An 18,362-nucleotide genomic window follows, 5' to 3' on the forward strand; every position below is an offset into this window, starting at 1 on the left:
TTCACAGACGTGAAATGCACGTCACTGATGTCAGTATTATATTTCTAGTCTTTGTTTGTGTGTGTGTGTGTGTGTGTGTGTGTGTGTGTGTGTGTGTGTGTGCGCATATATGCACAAGCCAGTGTTTGAATTAGTGTACATTGTCTCGTTCCACCCACCAACCCTGGGCCAAAGCCTTTAATGGAGCCCCACCGGGCAGCAAACTGAATTAGGCTAACAGGAACCATAGACAATTGCCAGGATGCAACACCGGGGACTGAACTTCCACTGAACCTCACTGTGAAGGAACTCACTCTCTCTCTCTCTCTCTTTCACTCTTATGTCTGTCTATGTCTCCCAACCAGCTCCCTCCCCGGTAACAGTGATCAGAAAGGAAAAGACATCTCGGAACAGTGTCTCCCTGTCCTGGCAGCAGCCAGAAAGACCCAATGGCATTATCCTCGACTATGAGATCAAATACTACGAAAAGGTTGGTGCAGAACATATCACTGTTAACGCATTGCTTTGTGTGCCTTTTTTCAGCAAGGCAGTGTCATAAATTGATACCACTGTGATATCTGTCTTGTCAATACAAAGGCTACGGCCAACACATGATGGAATATAAGGTGTAATCCATGGATGTATTAAGGAGTAGAGGATACCAACATCAAAGATGACATTTTATTATGTTATTTGCTTACTGGGCGCATATGTTGAAGAAATCTCTGCACGCTCAAGCTTCCACATTCTTGGGCCCATAGAACATGCTCACTAGAGTCCTACTCCAGGCATGCCATCCATCCCATGTCATGGTATCAATCTTTTCATCCAACTCTTGGCAAGAAAATGAAAAGTTAATTTTCAAAATGATAAACTATTGCTTTAAGCGGAGTGTTTGCTGGATTGTCTACTTTTTCCCATGTCATGTTATCAGCCTTGGGCAGTAACCATATTCATGAAACAGCTTTATACAATTAGGATATTAAAAAAAAAAGGTAACAGAAATCTATTATTAATTAATTAATCTATAAATTATGATTTTTTTGCCAAGAGCCATCCCAGCGTGAAAAGACAAATTGTCATTGTAGGAAATGAGAGGACCGCTTAAAATTTTTGGTCCAGCAGACCAAACATTTGCTTGTAGGTTAATTTAATTAAATCTTAAAATGTTCTTTTTCTCTTGCCTTTTTTCTTATTTGCATATATGGTAATTAGGTAATCCGAAATGTAGATAATATTCAAGTTACATATTACTTTAACATTGCGTTACTTGCCTTTGGTTTAATGACTACATTTTGAACAGTTCATTTGTAATTAATCAGAAAACATTTTTAAAGTGACCCACCCAATCATGCTTGTTGGAGCGAAATGTCGCATTAGAAAACATCTCATTGATGGATACTTTAAATCAGTTTTGAAATTTGAAATCCTGTTTCCCTGATACACGGGGAAGTTTGAGAATGGGTTAAAATCTTTGGCATGAGAATGATTGTTGCCCAGTATCGCTACTATAACGAGCCAAAAATGTTCTCGTTTTTAATTCGCCCTGCATCCTCTCCCTTCTCTCATTTCGTCTCTATTTCCCAACACCCCATCCTTCTCCTCCACTACTTTACCTCTGTTGTCTTTTTCTACTTCTTTTTTTGTCTTTCTGTCTTTATTCTTTTGCTTCACACTCCTCCCCTCCTCCGCTTATGTTTACCTCTCATCCCCTTTTTTTATCTCTCCCTCTATTTCTCATCCTGTCCTCCTCTCCTTAATGGAGACATGTTTTATGGCAGACAGTAAATGCGTCTCTGGGGTCACTCATTCCTCTGTGTGGGAAATTAGTGCAGAACGAATTACACTGGCTTTCAGCACCAATGCTGTGCTATGGCTGACATTTGATGGTGAAATTAGCCGTGGATGCAAGTTTAATCACTGGCAGATTCAACGCGTATGTGCGTGTATGTGTGTTCCCCAGATCCCAGTTTGCTTGAATGCCAACAGTGGCCCCTAATCTCTTGATTAGTAGGCAGACAGAAGCTGTTTCCTCTCTAAACTCTGTTCCCTGCTCAACCATCCTTACCTAAGAAGTTCAAACAGAAAACAGCGCGAGGAAAAGTTAATGACTGTTACTGGGTCAGAGCTCAACGCAAGCTCTACTTCAGCAGCTGCAGCTTTTTCGATCGCACACACATGCTTACACATTACAAATGCATATTAATTAAAAGAAGATATGGAAAAGAATGAAAGACTGTAGTCTAAGGAAGAGCCTGTGTGACAGAGTTTTGTAATGGAACATCTCTTGGCCTTTGCGCTCATCCCTGCTAATCACATCGTCTCTCAGGAATTACTGGAGACACTCAGGGACAGGCACAAACACACAAGTTCCCAGAGGATTCTCTACAACAGCCATACATACCCAGGGGTTTCAAACCCCAGACAAAAGGCTATTCCATGCAGAAGAGCGAACCGGGACAACCAGGGGAGACCCCCCCCATAGCAATCCATGATAGAGGCCTCTTCGTGTGGCAGGCAGAGGGACGCTGAGGGCCTCTAGCATGCCATGGATCAAGGCCGAAAGAGGACAAGAGTCGGAGCACAAATAACCCACACCAAGACCACACCATGACTCACTTATGAGACAGAAAGAGGCTTTTAGGGACACATACGCAGACATAATTGCATGAACACATAAACAGGATGGTAAAGGAGAACACAAAAACAGCTTGGGTTGAGATTAAAAAAGAGCTTTTAGCAAGAAGATGTTCAGATTTGCAGCATCAGCCAGACGGTCTGCTTTTCAATGTTTGTGGTATCGTGTGTCTTTATTTACTTAAGTTTAAAACAGACATACACAGTGTACATTATCATGTAATCCAATAGCCATTCACCGATGACTCTAGCTTCTCTTAATGTAGAAAAGTGAAGAAAACGTTTCGCCAACAACCACACATCGTTCAAACTTAGAATACTTCTTTATAGTAGATGAATTACTTGGACCAATATATTTCTGTGGTCAAACCAATGGCCGACAACGAAAGTCATTACAGTTATGTTTTATTTATGGGGTTGAAAATCACACCAGACTGTTTTGACCTTTAAGCAGGGCAAAGAAAAGCTTTAGAAGGGCATTTTAAAAGTTGGAATATTTCATTTGTAGAGGCTTTAGTGTGAACTCTATAGTGTGAAGCAGAACACAAATATTAATCGTCACAAGTCATTTAGACTGTAACTCCTTAATGCTGATTGGACTTCTTCTGTTCAAAGTAATGCACCAGTTTTGCAAGATTTCCTGCCAACTGAGAAAAATATGGACTTAATATTCATCCATGTGCATCCAATAGATCATTTGCTATAGCACATACATTCTGTTGGAGGTTTGAAGAGCATAAATAATCTTCAATGTGCATGGCATCTGTTGTTTGTGAAGTTACATGAAATGTATACTTGTTTGAGATCAACTGGAATGATCACATTTCCACTGATGAATTTGTGGCAATTCAATTTAAAAGGAAAAGACAGCGAACTGATGCAGTGCCAGTCGCTGCATTACACTGATACCAAATGAGAATCATATAGTAAACTTACAACAAAATGTATGAAACTATATGGTATGATACATTTGAAGTAAATCAAACTTGAATAAAGCCAAGATATATAAATGCAGTACCAGTGATGGATACGATTACTGTAGGAATGATGTTTAGTCATACAATGTTCTTGCAATCCTGCTAAGTAATGCATTTCTCCTGCTTTTATTGCATATGAATAGTAATAAATAACACATTTAGTGTAAGGCTAGTTTGTATATAAACCGTTTAAGGAAGATGAAGATGTGAAGAGTTTCATAATATTAGAAGCTGAAGTGGTTCATACCTCGCGACAAATTATTTAGAATTAACCCCCCCTAACCTCTCTTTTGCCGCCGTCTTGGCCCGCACTGCTCTTTTGGCCAACACATACCATTTTGTCAGTCGGTCGTGAAACCAGAGGCCCAAGTTTCCGAAGTGCAAGAGCTGTTCCCGAATTATGAATCCTATATATGGGAATTCTTAGGGAATGTTTGGTGATATTCTTGGGGATTTCCAACCCGAAAACTTCCCAGAAGAAGAGAGGTGTTTCATCTTTGGAAATCCCAGGCTGGCTGTGCGATCTTCCTCACGCTCTAACCAGCTAAAGGGGGCTCTACAGCCGATAAGGCATTTCCAAGTGCACTTTGTGAAAATAGAATTTATGGGAATAGAATTTGCTGATTGTTTTTGCATGTTTTATCACTGCAATCTAAAAGGCAGAGAGAGAGAGAGAGAGAGAGAGAGAGAGAGAGAGCTTCAGATCCACTTTAATTTGGCCTGTTTATTTAGTCTTAGATGGAAGGAATGCTGGCTCAAACACTGTATTTACAAGACTTCTGCTGCACATCTCCTGTTTTTGGGTCTGCTTGAGTTTGCATCTATATGTGTGTGTGTGTGTGTGTGTGTGTGTTTTATACAAGCTATAATTTGCTACAGCTTTGTTTAGATTGTCAAAGTAAAACGCAGCACAGAGGCCATATTAAATTCTAGCAGTGTTCTGGTGAGACACACAAACACACACACACATTGAATAGTCAATCACACAACTTGTCGGGCTGCAGTTTGCATAAAAGAGAGGTGTTTGACTTGAGTTTCTTTCTCTGTCTGTTTGTATCTCTCGATCACACACACACACACACACACACACACAAAAAGGTGCTTGTACCTCACCTGTGTGTGATTTTCAGGGGATCACATGCTGTCCAGAATGCGTAACGATGACAAGCTGCGAGTAGATTTATACTTGTGATGAAGAGCTGTCCCAGTGCAGTTCTGGTGTATCAGTTACCTCCTCACACATATAGCAGTTTAAAACGCTTTGTGCGCCATAAAACTCTGATCCACTCCATTAATGGAATGGATTCTTTTGGACACTGTGTGTGTGTGTGTGTGTGTGTGTGAGAATGTCAACTTGTGTTTATGCTATTTCCCGTACCAATGAATGCCTCTTTATAACTGGGTCTATAAAATAAGGATTTGACTATGCCTCAATACAATTCGGCCTTGGATGATTTTTATGAGCTTGGCTACGTTGCAAAACATGTAGCTCATTTTTAGGATCGTTGAAGTCGTCTCTAATAGGTTGTCATTAAGATTTAAGATCAGCCTAGTCCTATTTTCCCCCTATTTAGCAGTTTGTTTCATGGCATCGAATTGGTTTGGTAATCATGTAATTGTAAGCTTTTCTTCAGCCTGGATTGGCTCAGCAATGTGTTACCGTGGGTTATGAGGCAGAGACAGAGAAGCAAAACATTTTGTGTAAAATCTTTTTTTTTTGTTAAAGAAATAATTCAGCTGTTTTTTTAATTATAGTAAGGTAAAATAAAAAGTAAGTGTTTTAATTCTGGTGCTGAATTATATCACGCTGCCCTGTCCTGATAGTGACAGGCTACCTTCTGTAATATAAAGTTGCTTTTGCATTCTACTTTCACATTCATTGGTTTTTAACTATGACATCTTTGTTTGAAGCAATAAAGTTGAAAAATGCCTTTTAATCACACTTCATATATTTTTTCTTTAATAATCTCACACACATGAATAAAGCAAAATAAACCAAAAATGTAAGCAATAAGTAAATTGCTTAACTGACTGTTAAGTAATCCATACTGTTTCAGATCCACTCACTTTTTTCATATTTATATCTTTCTAGATGGCTGGATATCTATATAAGTAACACATTACCAACGTGAAGCATACTACCGCACAATATGTATATATATATATATATAAACAATAAATCACATTATTGGATTGGGCTCTCCTATTATCATTGTGGAAATATCACTGCACTCTCTTCTCCCTCTACCTCCTGTCCTCTCATCTTCTCTCCACCGTTTTTCTTCCTTCCACATCTGGAATCAATGTGCCGAATGCAGCCCTGGTGTGTAAATCCTCCTGTTGTTTTATCAGTGGAGATCAGTAGGAGAGAAGTCATTAAATAGGAAGGACATAATTCATCAGATTGGAAAGAAAGCTGCCAAACTGAAATGTTTGTGTGGGTTTCTACATGTGTACATGCACATAATGCATCCTGTGTTTTACTTTATTGTATATGGTATTCATTAATAGTTTCAACCTAGTGTAAATTGTAGGATTAAAATAAAAAAACTGTCTCACAAATATTGAATTCCTTTCTCTGTCCCTCTCTTCTTTTGTCCATCTTGTCTCACAGGAGGAGCAGGAGACCAGCTATACCATCCTCCGTGCTCGGGGTTGTAATGTGACTCTGAATGGTCTAAAGCCCAACACCGCCTACCTGCTGCAGATCAGAGCTCGCACAGCTGCCGGATATGGAGCTAGCAGCCCCAGTTTCCAGTTTGAGACCAGCCCTGACTGTGAGTTCAGCTCAGAATATCGTAATCAACAATACTGCTGTTGTTGAAAATTAGACACAGGGCCGATACGGTCCTTTAATGAGAAATAACTGATAATGAATTGTGAGATTATGAAGCCATTGTTATTGGAAACCACTGGATGATTTATGATCATTTCTGTCCTGGGTTTCGGAAAGTGTTGTGTGAAGTCGTCACTGAAAGATAGTTGATGTGTGTTCATGAGTTTGTTATGGAATTAAGTTCAACACCGCTCATTACCTGTTGCTTTCTGTCCTTCAGCAGCCTTCTCCATCTCCAGTGAGAGCAGCCAGGTTGTTCTGATCGCCATTTCCTCTGCCGTGGCCATCATCCTCCTCACTGTGCTGCTCTACGTCCTGATTGGCAGGTCGGTCCCCCTTCAATGCTGCCTGAAAGTTGATTGTATGCGTTTTTTTAAAAATGGCTGCATACTCTATTTTTTGATGTTTCACCAAATTAGTAAGATTTCCTCTATTTCTCTTCTGCAATTCCTGGAACATATACTGGAACAGCTGTATGTAGGTGTGCGTGTGTATGTATAAGAGAAAACTAAGAACTGTATGTGTTTGTGTGTGTGTGTGTGTGTGTGTGTGCGTGTGTGTGTGTGTGTGTGTGTGTGTGTGTGTGTGTGTGTGTGGCTAGAATTGGCAGTATGTTCTGTTCAGAGAGAGTATAAATCCATGGCTCATTATAAGACTTACTGATCCTCTCTTGGTTTGTAAGAGCTGGGATTACACACACACACACACACACACACACACACAACTTTCGCTAGCCTTCTGGCTGGGCCAATGGGTGAAGTCTTATTGGGAGATGTGGCACTACTTATGACCTTTCTCTGTTTGGATTGGCAGGTTCTGTTGCCACAGCAAATCCAAACATCCTGATGAGAAAAGACTGCACTTTGGCAACGGCCACTGTAAGTACTACACCCTGTTTTTGTGAGGCGTGTTTCAATATCTCCTCTCTGCACTGTACCATTCACAGAGTAGTACAACTAGCTAGTTACATTAAAGACAGCTTGCTAGTTACAATCGGAGAGATAGATTTCTCTTTATCTTTACTGATGGTGGTTGTTTTAGAGCAGCTGTTTTTAAGCTTGAAGTGGTTTCCCCTTTACTTTGGTTCATTTGGTCATATGAGAAGACAGCAATTGGACCGAGACCATGTTGAGAAGACGGTTTCTCGGTTCATTTGCGAACCAATCCTGGAGGCTTCATTTAAATAGGGAACAAGTGTCCCTCAGTATTACAGCATGAACTGAGATTCAAGGTTTAAACTATTTATGATTTTAAGTTTACTCCTTAAAAAACGTATTTTCATTGATATATTTTTGACCAGTGACATAAAGATCTCACTCACGCGACTTTTTATGAAGTTGAAATCGGACCAATGTGTAAAATAGCTTAAAGTAACAACGTCGGCTGTGGACCAACACAAAGGGACAAGATGTTTAAGATTAAACTCTCATTGTCTTGCTCCCTCTTCAATTGCTTATTCTCCGTTATTCATATACAATGTGTTATTTATATGGAACCTTTAACCTTGACCCAGGTGTCGGCCCCCACACTCCCCAGGCACTGAACTGCGGCCGTCCACTGCTTCCTGAATAGTTTGGATGGGTTAGATATACAGCATACATTTCCTCCACAGGGACTAATAAATCCAACTTTATTACTTAAAGGATAGCTTCACTTTGTCTTAAACTATATATCTCACAACAAATGTTGAGTCATTCATTGTAAGTTAATTTGTGTGTATCCTAACACACGATCCGATGTTCACTGGCTCCTGATTTCATGGAAATTCTTTACCAAAACTCAATTATATGAAGACTACATCATCCTCAAAGTTGAAGCGTTGTTGCCCAATGTTCAGTGTAAACATGTCTTCAATTATCCTCAATATGTTTTGAGTGCTATTTTTAAAAAGTAAACTGAGCACTAGCAAGGTGATATGTCCTTACAAAGTCATTAAATGTTCAGAGGACATATAGCTGCAGGGACACACTTATGGAGGCGCTATTTTTAAATGGTCATGAACTGATGCAACCCGCTCTCTCCTGCTGCAGTGCGTCTGCCGGGTATCAGGACCTATGTGGACCCACACACATATGAGGACCCCAGCCAGGCTGTGCACGAGTTTGCAAAGGAGCTGGATGCCTCCTGCATCGCCATCGACAAAGTGGTGGGAGCAGGTGAGAATGGACAAAGGAACATGCTTGACCACACTTTGCTGTACACACAAACACCACACAGGTCGCTTCAGGCATGAAAAGTTAAACTAAGATTTAACAGGAAATTCAGTTTATTTCATTTCTACCCTCTGAAAACCTGTTTGGATAAATTTGTCAATTTCTTTTAGTCTGTTGGAATGGAATGTATCAGTGACTTTTCGGAAAATCTGCAGACTATAGTAGACCGTCACTAGTATTTAGTAAAACTAATTATATTCCTACTTCTCAGATCTATAAGCAATTAGCTATTGCCTCACTGCATAAAGTAGGGATGTTAATGAGAGTGCATGGGCTCAGATCAACGGTTTGCTTAGGTCATCAAAGGAAATGTTCATCCGTGCAGAGAACAAAGTCACTCCACATCAAAAAGGGAAAAAATAGAAAGTTTAAGAAGAGAAATAAATGGTTTCTTCCTCTCACCGGCCTCTCCTTTCACTCTCACCTTGCATTAACTTTACTTTTTTACTCTTTCATGCTCGAAATGACAAAGACACACCTAGTGCTCAATCGAATATAGGAAAAAATGAGGTACATGTAGAGCTCCTATACATCTACATTTTCATAGCAGCAGGCTAGTTTAACTGTGTGCCATATACTGCACAGCTGGGAATGAGAAAGCATTTAATGCCCCAGCTTGAGGTCCCTTCTTTCCAGCTCTCCTCTATGATGAGAGGGAGAAATGGCGACATTAGAAGTTGTTCTGCTCACCGTCAGTTGGTTCATTTTTTACCTCTCCTCTTTCCTTCCTTCACCTTTTTCCTCTTCATTCTCTTCTTTATTTCCCACAGGTGATCGCCCAATACTCTAATTCTGAACTAAGTCTAATGATTGCATCAGTAAAACACGCTTCCTCTCCTCTCCACACGTACTGCCTGATAACTTGAGCAGGAGTGCCGACGGGAGGGTAATGCATTGTGATTCAGGTTGAGTGCAGGCAGAATAGATGGAGACTAAAGCACACAGCATATAACAGCAGGCCGGTCTCCAGAGTCTCACCAGCCCTCCACACTGTAAAGCTGTCAGGACGGCCTGAGAGTCTAATGCCTGAATCCACACTGGACTACGCTACACTCCACAATGCATTTTTCATACTATATAGCAGACACAACGCATATGAATATCTATAGGGCTACAATACACAAGTAGATATTGGCTCATTTATTTTAATTAATCAAATATGGACAAGTCAGTGTCTATTTGTGATATGAAGTGTTTGTATTTTCATTAACTCTAGAATCTATTAACACTACACTGATTCTCTATGGGAATCCCTGTATCACGATTTACATAACATGAGGTGACATTTTACACAAATACACATTCATTACAGGACAATGTTGCAGGCATATATAGAAGAGAGAAAACAATTTAATTTGTGGACAATATGAGGGGAAATTCATAATATATGTAATTAATACCACTATGTGTCTCATCCCTCTTCAACCAATATCGCTTGAACCATAATACCCTCACACACAAAGAAGGCCACACTACAGTAAACTATACATGTTCAATGCGCACAGTGCATAGCCAAGACAAAGTATATTTATCTTAGTGCCTCTCCATACTTGCATAAAGTTCAACATCACATTGTGTTTAGTCTATTTTCATCTGTGCTGGAAAGCGATGGGGAAATCAAATAATTGCCTTGCTTTCACAACAACAACAACAACAAACTTTAGGTGCTAGATGATTAGAACCACTTGGGGCAAACTCTGTTTGGATAGTCAGATACACTTAGCTTAAGAATCACACCTTTGTTCATTTATACCTCTAAGACAAAATGATGATTCTTTTGTTAGCATTAAGCAGCTCCCTTCAGGCTTCGACTCTTATTGTTTCTGGGACATACTGTGTTGTTGCTACATCTGAGTGCTGCTAAAAAAAAATACAGGTTTTACAGGAATCAAATGTTAGCAACCAGCGCAGAAGTAGACACAGCATACCTTAGAAAATAGACAGAAAACATTCAGACCATGTTTATTTTTTTTTGGGAAAAAGCATGAAGCCCATTGAGTGATAGTACAGTATGTGTCAGCTGAACTCAGCTAGTTAAAGGAGTGGGACTTCAGCTCTCTACTCTTAATCTATTATAGAATAAGTACATTTGAAGTGAACACCTGAGGTGGACATTACAGCTTAAGCCGTGATGTAAACATTTCTGTCCGTCAGCTTAAATACAACCCACCTGTGTGATTTTTATGAGACCACATGAGGACTCCAAACAATACACAACTTTACCTCTTCCTTCTCTATCCCCACCTCCATCCCCATCTGTCCACATTAAACAAGACTTTGATCCTCTTGCCAATCGGTGATTGTGTGTTAAAAGACAGAACACACGCTCCGCTCTGCTTGCGTGGGTCAGACTTAAACATCAAAGTGGGATACCTAGCTCTACTCAGGAAAGGAGTGAGTTTCCCTAATCAAGCCTTATTAGACCGAGATCTTCTTTCTCAGAGTGACCACATGAAAAAAGGGTGCCTTGGCCTGGCTCGTCCGTCCACTGCTGAGGGGCCAGAAGAACAGGCATGCGTTTGGTATTTAGACAGGCTGTAATTAGTCTGGCTTAAGTTTTTCCAGACCCCACTACTTTAAGTCCAAGGTTTGACCCGTGCTCTGTGATCCAGAGCTGCTGTGGAAGATGATTGTACTGGACTGCGAGAGATCGGCGCATGTCTTAGCTCTGACATCACCTTGCATGAGCACACTCCATATGCATATACAATATGGGGTAAAACACGCTCACACAGGAGTACATACACGCAGATATACTCATTCCACTCATCCATACAGTCCAGCCAAATCCCTTGACTGGCTGCCTTTTGAAGTGGCCAGCCTGCTTATAGAGCTTACAGTACCTGGTGAAACTCACAAAACACACACACGCACACACACACACACACACAGGCATGGGCTGAGGAAAACGCACACACCCTCTCACCAGCAAGGAATGCTAATTGATCTCTCCCAGGGTGGATGTTGAGTCACGCTGCGTTTTAATACGACACTGAAGGAAAGTTGAAAGATCACTTTGCTGTCTGCGTTATTTGGACTGTGGATTTTGGGTGGATCAGTTTCAAAGTGTATTGCTACACATGGTGTAATTACTATAATTGGTGGTCTATCACATAAGTATGCAAGGATCTCTCTCCAAAATCAACAAATATTCTCCCTGATTAATCGGAGTTAAGTAATGACAGGGTAATCATCAACATCCTCCTTGATCGGATTCTTCATCTTTGACTCTAAATGTTCATTGCATCTGTTAAAGTTTTACATTGTGACCCCTTAAACAACAGTTAAACCACAATTCTAAAACAGAACTGCAAATACAGTGTTTCTGCCTAATGCTAAGCTTGTTAGCAATGCTCTTAGTGGTTAAACAGACATTGCTTCTCTTTTTGGCTCTTTCAGCGGCTCAATGGAGATGGCAAGTGTAAAGTTAGCATGACCCATAGTCTGAATGGATACAACTAACCTAAGAGCCAGGTTGAATAATGGTATAATTGTTCTTACAGTTTTAAAGTATTTGCATTGATTCAGGGTCAGTACCTTGTTGAACCATAGATCATTTATTAAACTTCTATGGGGAATTAAAATGGATGGATTTTCAAATTGTAATGATTTCTTAGAGAAATATGTATAGCTACCTATACCTATACCTGCATTTGCATCATCCTAAGACCATTCAAACTCATAGTATTAAAAAACGAATCCCTGTGTTGCATAAGCAGGGTTTTATATTAGTAAAGCAAATTCTGAGATATAAATGTTTGAGATAAGAAAACAAAAAAAACATTTAAGAACACGTCTCTTCATTTTGTGTTTGTTGCATCTTCTCTGATTTTATCTTTAGGTGAGTTCGGCGAGGTGTGCAGTGGTCGCCTGAAGCTGCCGAACAAGAAGGAGATATGTGTGGCCATCAAGACTCTTAAAGGAGGATACACAGACAAGCAGAGGCGGGACTTCCTCGCCGAGGCGTCAATCATGGGACAGTTTGACCATCCCAACATCATCAGGCTGGAGGGGGTGGTAACACGCAGTAAGTGCATTCATGACATAAAGGCCTATCGAAGGGAATTAACTGTTGTTATTGTTATCATATTATTGTTATTATAGTATTATTATTATTATGTTAAATTAATTGGAATTGTCCCAACAAATTGAATAAAATGAAAAAATACATTTTGGGAGACAATTGGTAATAATGCTGAACAAATTAGAACAAAACATAATAACACTATAGAGTAAAATAAAATAGGATATAGTAAGAGAGAACAGAGATATGGTTTTCATTCACATTACAGATCCGGGGAGTCTTTTTACCGATTCGGGATTTGCATTTGTTTTTGACAAATGACTCTAAAGTGTCCAACGCTTTTGTGAACGAGAGCAGGAGTTTTATTGAGTTGCCGTGGCGTAAATCTCTGCAGATCAATGTGCTTTGATCAAAGCCTGCGTCCAAAGCGGGCATAAATCCATATCTCTGAGTCTCTCCCCTCTGGGCCTCTTTATAAGAGTATCATTAGCACACAGAAGGCCTCTTTAAAAAGGAATGACTGCAGAAAAAGGAAATAATGACTCTGAACTTTGTCGCTGAGAAACGGGCCTGGCCTCCATCTCTCCCTGCGGCACCCGGCTTGTTAAGTAGTTCTGCCAGTGTGGTTATTCTAAAGAGTAGAATGAACTACATGGAGAACATTCCTTACTTTCTTCTTCTTTTCTTCATCTCTCCTTTTCTGTGTAATCTCAATGCTTTAATTGCTCCCTGACTCTTAGACTTCAGTCATTGGACTTCAGTGACTTAATAGCGTGACTTCTTCTAAGCAAAAACAGCATCGCAAAGGAATTATAATGTAATGTACAAACGGCAACAGACAGGACACTCAAACGTTGAGTGTGTGAATAATCCGTCTCTTTTCTGATTCTCTTGATTTCCTTTTGTAGACAACAAAAACACTTAATGACACAAAAAACACAAAAAATAAATAAATAAGAAGAATCTAAATAATAATAATAATAATAATATATGCTATTGAATTTCTTTAAGTTACCACATACTTTTTCTGTGAAAGTTTTGGTAATCAGTTAATATGACAGGGAAGTGAATATATTGAAAATGTTGAAAGAGGACCCAGTTTTGGACCCAGTATAGAATTTTTACATTTGAAATTTTGTATTGTTTTTGTTCAACAAAATGTTTTACTTGTACTTCTGGAAGGAAAGCACATTCACTGACAAATTGAGCTTCGTTCCTACCTCCTTGTTATTCAGCCTTGAATTCCTGAAAATGAAAGAGTTCTTATGTTCGCAATCCTTCATTATTAAACCGTTTGTCTAATACATCTTACACTACGCCACTCTTCCTATTAAAGCCCAGTAGGTGAAAAACGCTGCAATAACACAAGACTGTGGTTTCATTTGCTGATTTTAGACTAATAGGGGAAGCCCAATATTCATCACTATGAGTGTGTTTGTGTGTGTGTGTGTGTGCGTGTGTGTATATACATGACATTTAAAGGGATACCCTGAACAGATGTGCGTGAGCTCTAGCAGCATGAGTTCATGGCATAGTTTTAGGAGGTCCATTTGATATGCTCTCACACACAGACACACACCTACACACAGGCTGCTGTAGGGTGATTTATTAAGCTGCTCCTGTTAATTCTTAATAATCCTGAGACTTTCACACCCCATTTACCTTGCTGCTGCTTTTGGCTGATCCACAGCCTGCATATTTGCAGGCGCACCCACATACTCACACACACACACACACACACTCACAACACTCACGCTTGTGTTCACAAAATAAAGGGGCTTGGGGGCCTTTATCTTTGCTGCCAATGTTGAGAACAGAGCGAAAGAGGGAAGGGAAGAGGGCGGAAGACAGGAGGGAGGACCGGGTGTGTGTGTTCCCGTCTGAGACTATAAAAGCCGTCCGCTGGTAAACGGAGCGATCCATCACAGCCTTTTAGGGATGGTGGGTGTGGGTGGAGGGTGTCTAGCTGTAGCTGTGACCGTTTTTCAATGATGGGAGAGTTTTTACTTTAATAATAAGAGATTTTGTTATCTATATTGATACAATCCATGCTGTTGGGAGAGTTAAATCTATTTTACAGTAGCAAAAAGCATCAGTCATTGTGAAAAACACATTTTTTTTAAATGTACCACCCTTATTTAAGTCGAGCACACCCTCTGTCTTGGCTCATTCACTTTAAGCAGTTTCTTATTCTTTTTTATCAGAGTCCGATTGACTCATAGGGGCATTTTTAATTGTTAGTCAGAACAAATCTGCTTTGATTTAAATAAAGATATTAAGTCAGCCAACTTCTATCCTTTCTAATGTTTTTCCAATGACAGTATTAGATTTGTTTCTTTTATAAAACCTATTCCATCACCCTCTCCGCTCAGCCCTGTGTCATTCCCTTGAACAAATGGAAGAAAACGTCTGTGTCTTGCCAGATGTGGGGAGGTTTCACATGAATACATGCAAGAGGGGAAAAAAGGAAAAGGAAAGGATTGGGTGATGGTGAAAGAGAGGTAGGGATGAGGAAAGGTAGGTCGGGAATAAAAGAGGGCAGGGGGAGGAGGGAGGTGGGCACATTAATCAGAATAAAATGGAGAAGAGGCATATGGCTGGCGGTAAGTCAAGAGTGAAGCAGGGAGAACAAAGCCATCTGGGACACAAACAAGTCCTGACACTGATGCTGTTCATTTAACAATGGCTGATTTAAAGGTTTCTTAAAGGTTTTTTTTTTTTCCTTTTCCCCCCTGTAATAAACCTTGTGATGGCCGTAGGCTGATCAGGTACAGATGAGAGCAGGCGATGTGGCTTTACAGCCAGATCTTCCACAGAAATAAAGATGTCACACTTTGACAGCTGACCTGCTGGGACCCTAAAACAATGACTAGGACCATTTTATTCTGTTGAGTGTGTGTGTTTGTGTGTGCTTGTGTGTGTAGGTGTGTGTGTGTGTGTGTGTGTGAAAAGAGCTCAACCTGGTCCTTATCAGGGCCCATGTACGTCTGCTTTAAGTCAAGTTACAGCCCTCCCTGTTGACTCACGACAGTTTCAGATAAAAAGAACTGACGTTAATATGATGTTTGGCTGTGAGTGTCTTTGTTTGGTGAAGTGCTTGACAGGTAGTTCTGTTGTTGTTCTTTAAGATCGATACAACTGATATGATGTGACCAAGAATTGAACCCCCCCCCCCCCCCCCTCCTCTGTTACAGGTAAACCCGTCATGATTGTCACAGAATACATGGAGAACGGATCCCTGGACAGTTTCTTGAGAGTAAGTATTAACATTGACAATCTGCCCACCCCCCCTCTACACACACGCACACACACACACACACAGGTAAAGTGAATCATGATGCATCTCAGTGCTACAGACCCTGAGGAAGTTTGGGGAACACCAACTCGATGGCTATCTGAGGATTAAGGAACACCAGGGAACATAATGTGCTGAAAGAAAATGACTTGCACCTGTACAACACACAGTCTATGTCACGCATCAGGTCCCTCTGTCAAGCACTACAGTCAATATTTGCCTTTACATTTTAAAAATGACATCTGTTTGCAAAGGTTGCATTTGTCAAATGCTGAAGTCTAAAAAGTCCAACTATTTACCTTGAAAGTGCAGGACTCTATGAGCACGTGGATAAAGAGTGTGTTATCAGAATGATCTAGATTCAACAAGTTTAAATGTCTTCTGTTATCAGTATGTTTTTCAAACATAGATTATATCAAACGTTACCAGACATTGTATCAACTATTCTCATTTATGTCAGCTTCACAAAGCAAAAACTTCTTATTCAGTTTTGTTTTTATTAAAAAAGTCAGTTAAACAGCACCACCAAACCGACCAAATATAATTTTTAGTATAATAATTGTATTATTATTATTATTGTGAAACCAAATTGGTCCACCAGCAAGTTTCCTAACCTGTTTCGAGAAAAAAAGTTTGAAGGCACCTCTATGAATCCAGTAAATACTGGACCTGATATTGGTTGATTTGAGCAGTTCTGACTCTGTTTCAGCCAAACTTTCCACACAGAGCTTATCAAATGACAACGTTTTATGAACTAAATCCCCACTGCTGTTCAGGCCAGGAGAGAATTGTATTCGTGCCATGCCTCTAATGAGGAATTGACCTGCCTCACTGAAATTAGCCAAAGCACAACAGCCAAACCACAACACTGGCATGAAAGCATGTGTACTGATGCCTTTTTTGTTTTTTTTAGCCCTTTTCCACATGTGTCTGCACAGTATCCAGACACATTGAGGTGGAGTAGCTGTTGTTTCCTGACATTTTCCCAAAGGCCTGCACTCCATCATTGAAACTGTGTCATATGTGCAAACACACACACACACACATACGAATGCATAGCTTGCGCATTGTAGCTAATGTCGGTGTTCTGAATCTGCAAAGCTTTGAAGTGACTAAGCCAGGTGGTCTGGCCACTAATTGCTCCAGACGAAATGTGAGGTAGGGTGGGCCCAGTTGGATTTTCAAAGGAAAACACACTCATCTTACACTCATCTTGCACATGACGTGGTATATGACCGTCACAGAGCAAAACTGTGCATGTGAAGAGTGAGGGAAGGAAATACAAGTGGACATAGACAAAGTGCTCACTCACATGCTAAATGGAGCCCAGTGCAAACCCTGAGTAAAAACTAAAATGGATGGATGGATAGATTTCTTGTAACATATTGGTATGATCCTAATTTGCATACATTCTAGCGTCTCTGGCTTCTGGTATTTCGCAGTAATGCTGAAGATGAGGTACAGAATGTCAAAGGTGTTTTTTAAAGGTTAATTGAAATGCTCTGGATACTAATGTAGAAAGGTTTCATTTCACGCAAATAGTCAGAAAGGTCAGACTCCCTTTGTGTTCTATATCATATACATTTAAAGTGGGGCTTTAATAGTGTGTGCCTGTTCTTTTCTTTCTGCCTTTCTTCTTTCTTTTAGAAACATGATGCCCAGTTTACAGGCATCCAGCTGGTTGGCATGCTGCGTGGCATCGCCTCGGGCATGAAGTATCTGTCAGACATGGGCTACGTTCACCGAGACCTGGCCGCTCGAAACATCCTGGTCAACAGCAACCTGGTGTGTAAAGTGTCCGACTTCGGCCTGTCCCGAGTCCTGGAGGACGACCCGGAGGCTGCTTACACCACCAGGGTGAGCTGGAGCACAAACACAATCTAAACTGTCTACAGCATCCTCTGTTGCTTTTATAAATCACGATATTTCTTCTCCAGCAAGAATGATCAGAACACCAAACGGCAATGATGATCAATGTTCTTGTCTTCATGCACAAGCACTTCATGATAATGTAGATTATTATGAAATTGGCTCCACGTTAGCACCGCTATCCTCTCATCTTGGTCTTTGTCACACACACCCAGACATGCTGTATACTCAGGTTATCTCGGCAAACAGACACAATATCTTCCAATCTCTTACCATGGCAGAGGAGAAGAACACATAAATAACAGCAGAGTTGTGATAAGACAAGCCCGGTCTCATCAAAAAGGCGAATGAAAAGCACGACAATGTGTAGGTCATTTGGTGTGCAATAACAAAGTCATTTATGTTGTTGGGGTGTCAATTTTCTCCATGTAGTCTGTACAAACTGCAATGTCAAAGGCTCGACAGAATTCTTTGTTCATCATATGTGGCACAAATGTCCTACGCATAATCCAATAAGGGAACCCATGCACTC

The 18,362-nt window shown here is 40.4% G+C and overlaps 1 protein-coding gene across 1 annotated transcript in view; it reads left to right on the plus strand.

Moving 5' to 3' along the window:
• Window positions 1–18,362, plus strand: part of epha3 (eph receptor A3) — a 90,454-nt gene that overhangs the window by 56,813 nt on the left and 15,279 nt on the right. The window contains exons 6-13 of the mRNA XM_079170452.1: window positions 345–469; window positions 6,208–6,370; window positions 6,650–6,755; window positions 7,243–7,307; window positions 8,460–8,585; window positions 12,484–12,669; window positions 15,861–15,922; window positions 17,609–17,818. Of these exons, the coding sequence (XP_079026578.1) occupies window positions 345–469; window positions 6,208–6,370; window positions 6,650–6,755; window positions 7,243–7,307; window positions 8,460–8,585; window positions 12,484–12,669; window positions 15,861–15,922; window positions 17,609–17,818 (1,043 nt within the window). The remainder of the gene's footprint in view (window positions 1–344; window positions 470–6,207; window positions 6,371–6,649; window positions 6,756–7,242; window positions 7,308–8,459; window positions 8,586–12,483; window positions 12,670–15,860; window positions 15,923–17,608; window positions 17,819–18,362) is intronic.

This window comes from Pholis gunnellus (genome assembly GCF_910591455.1).
Source record: "Pholis gunnellus genome assembly, chromosome: 12".
Lineage (NCBI taxonomy): Eukaryota > Metazoa > Chordata > Actinopteri > Perciformes > Pholidae > Pholis > Pholis gunnellus.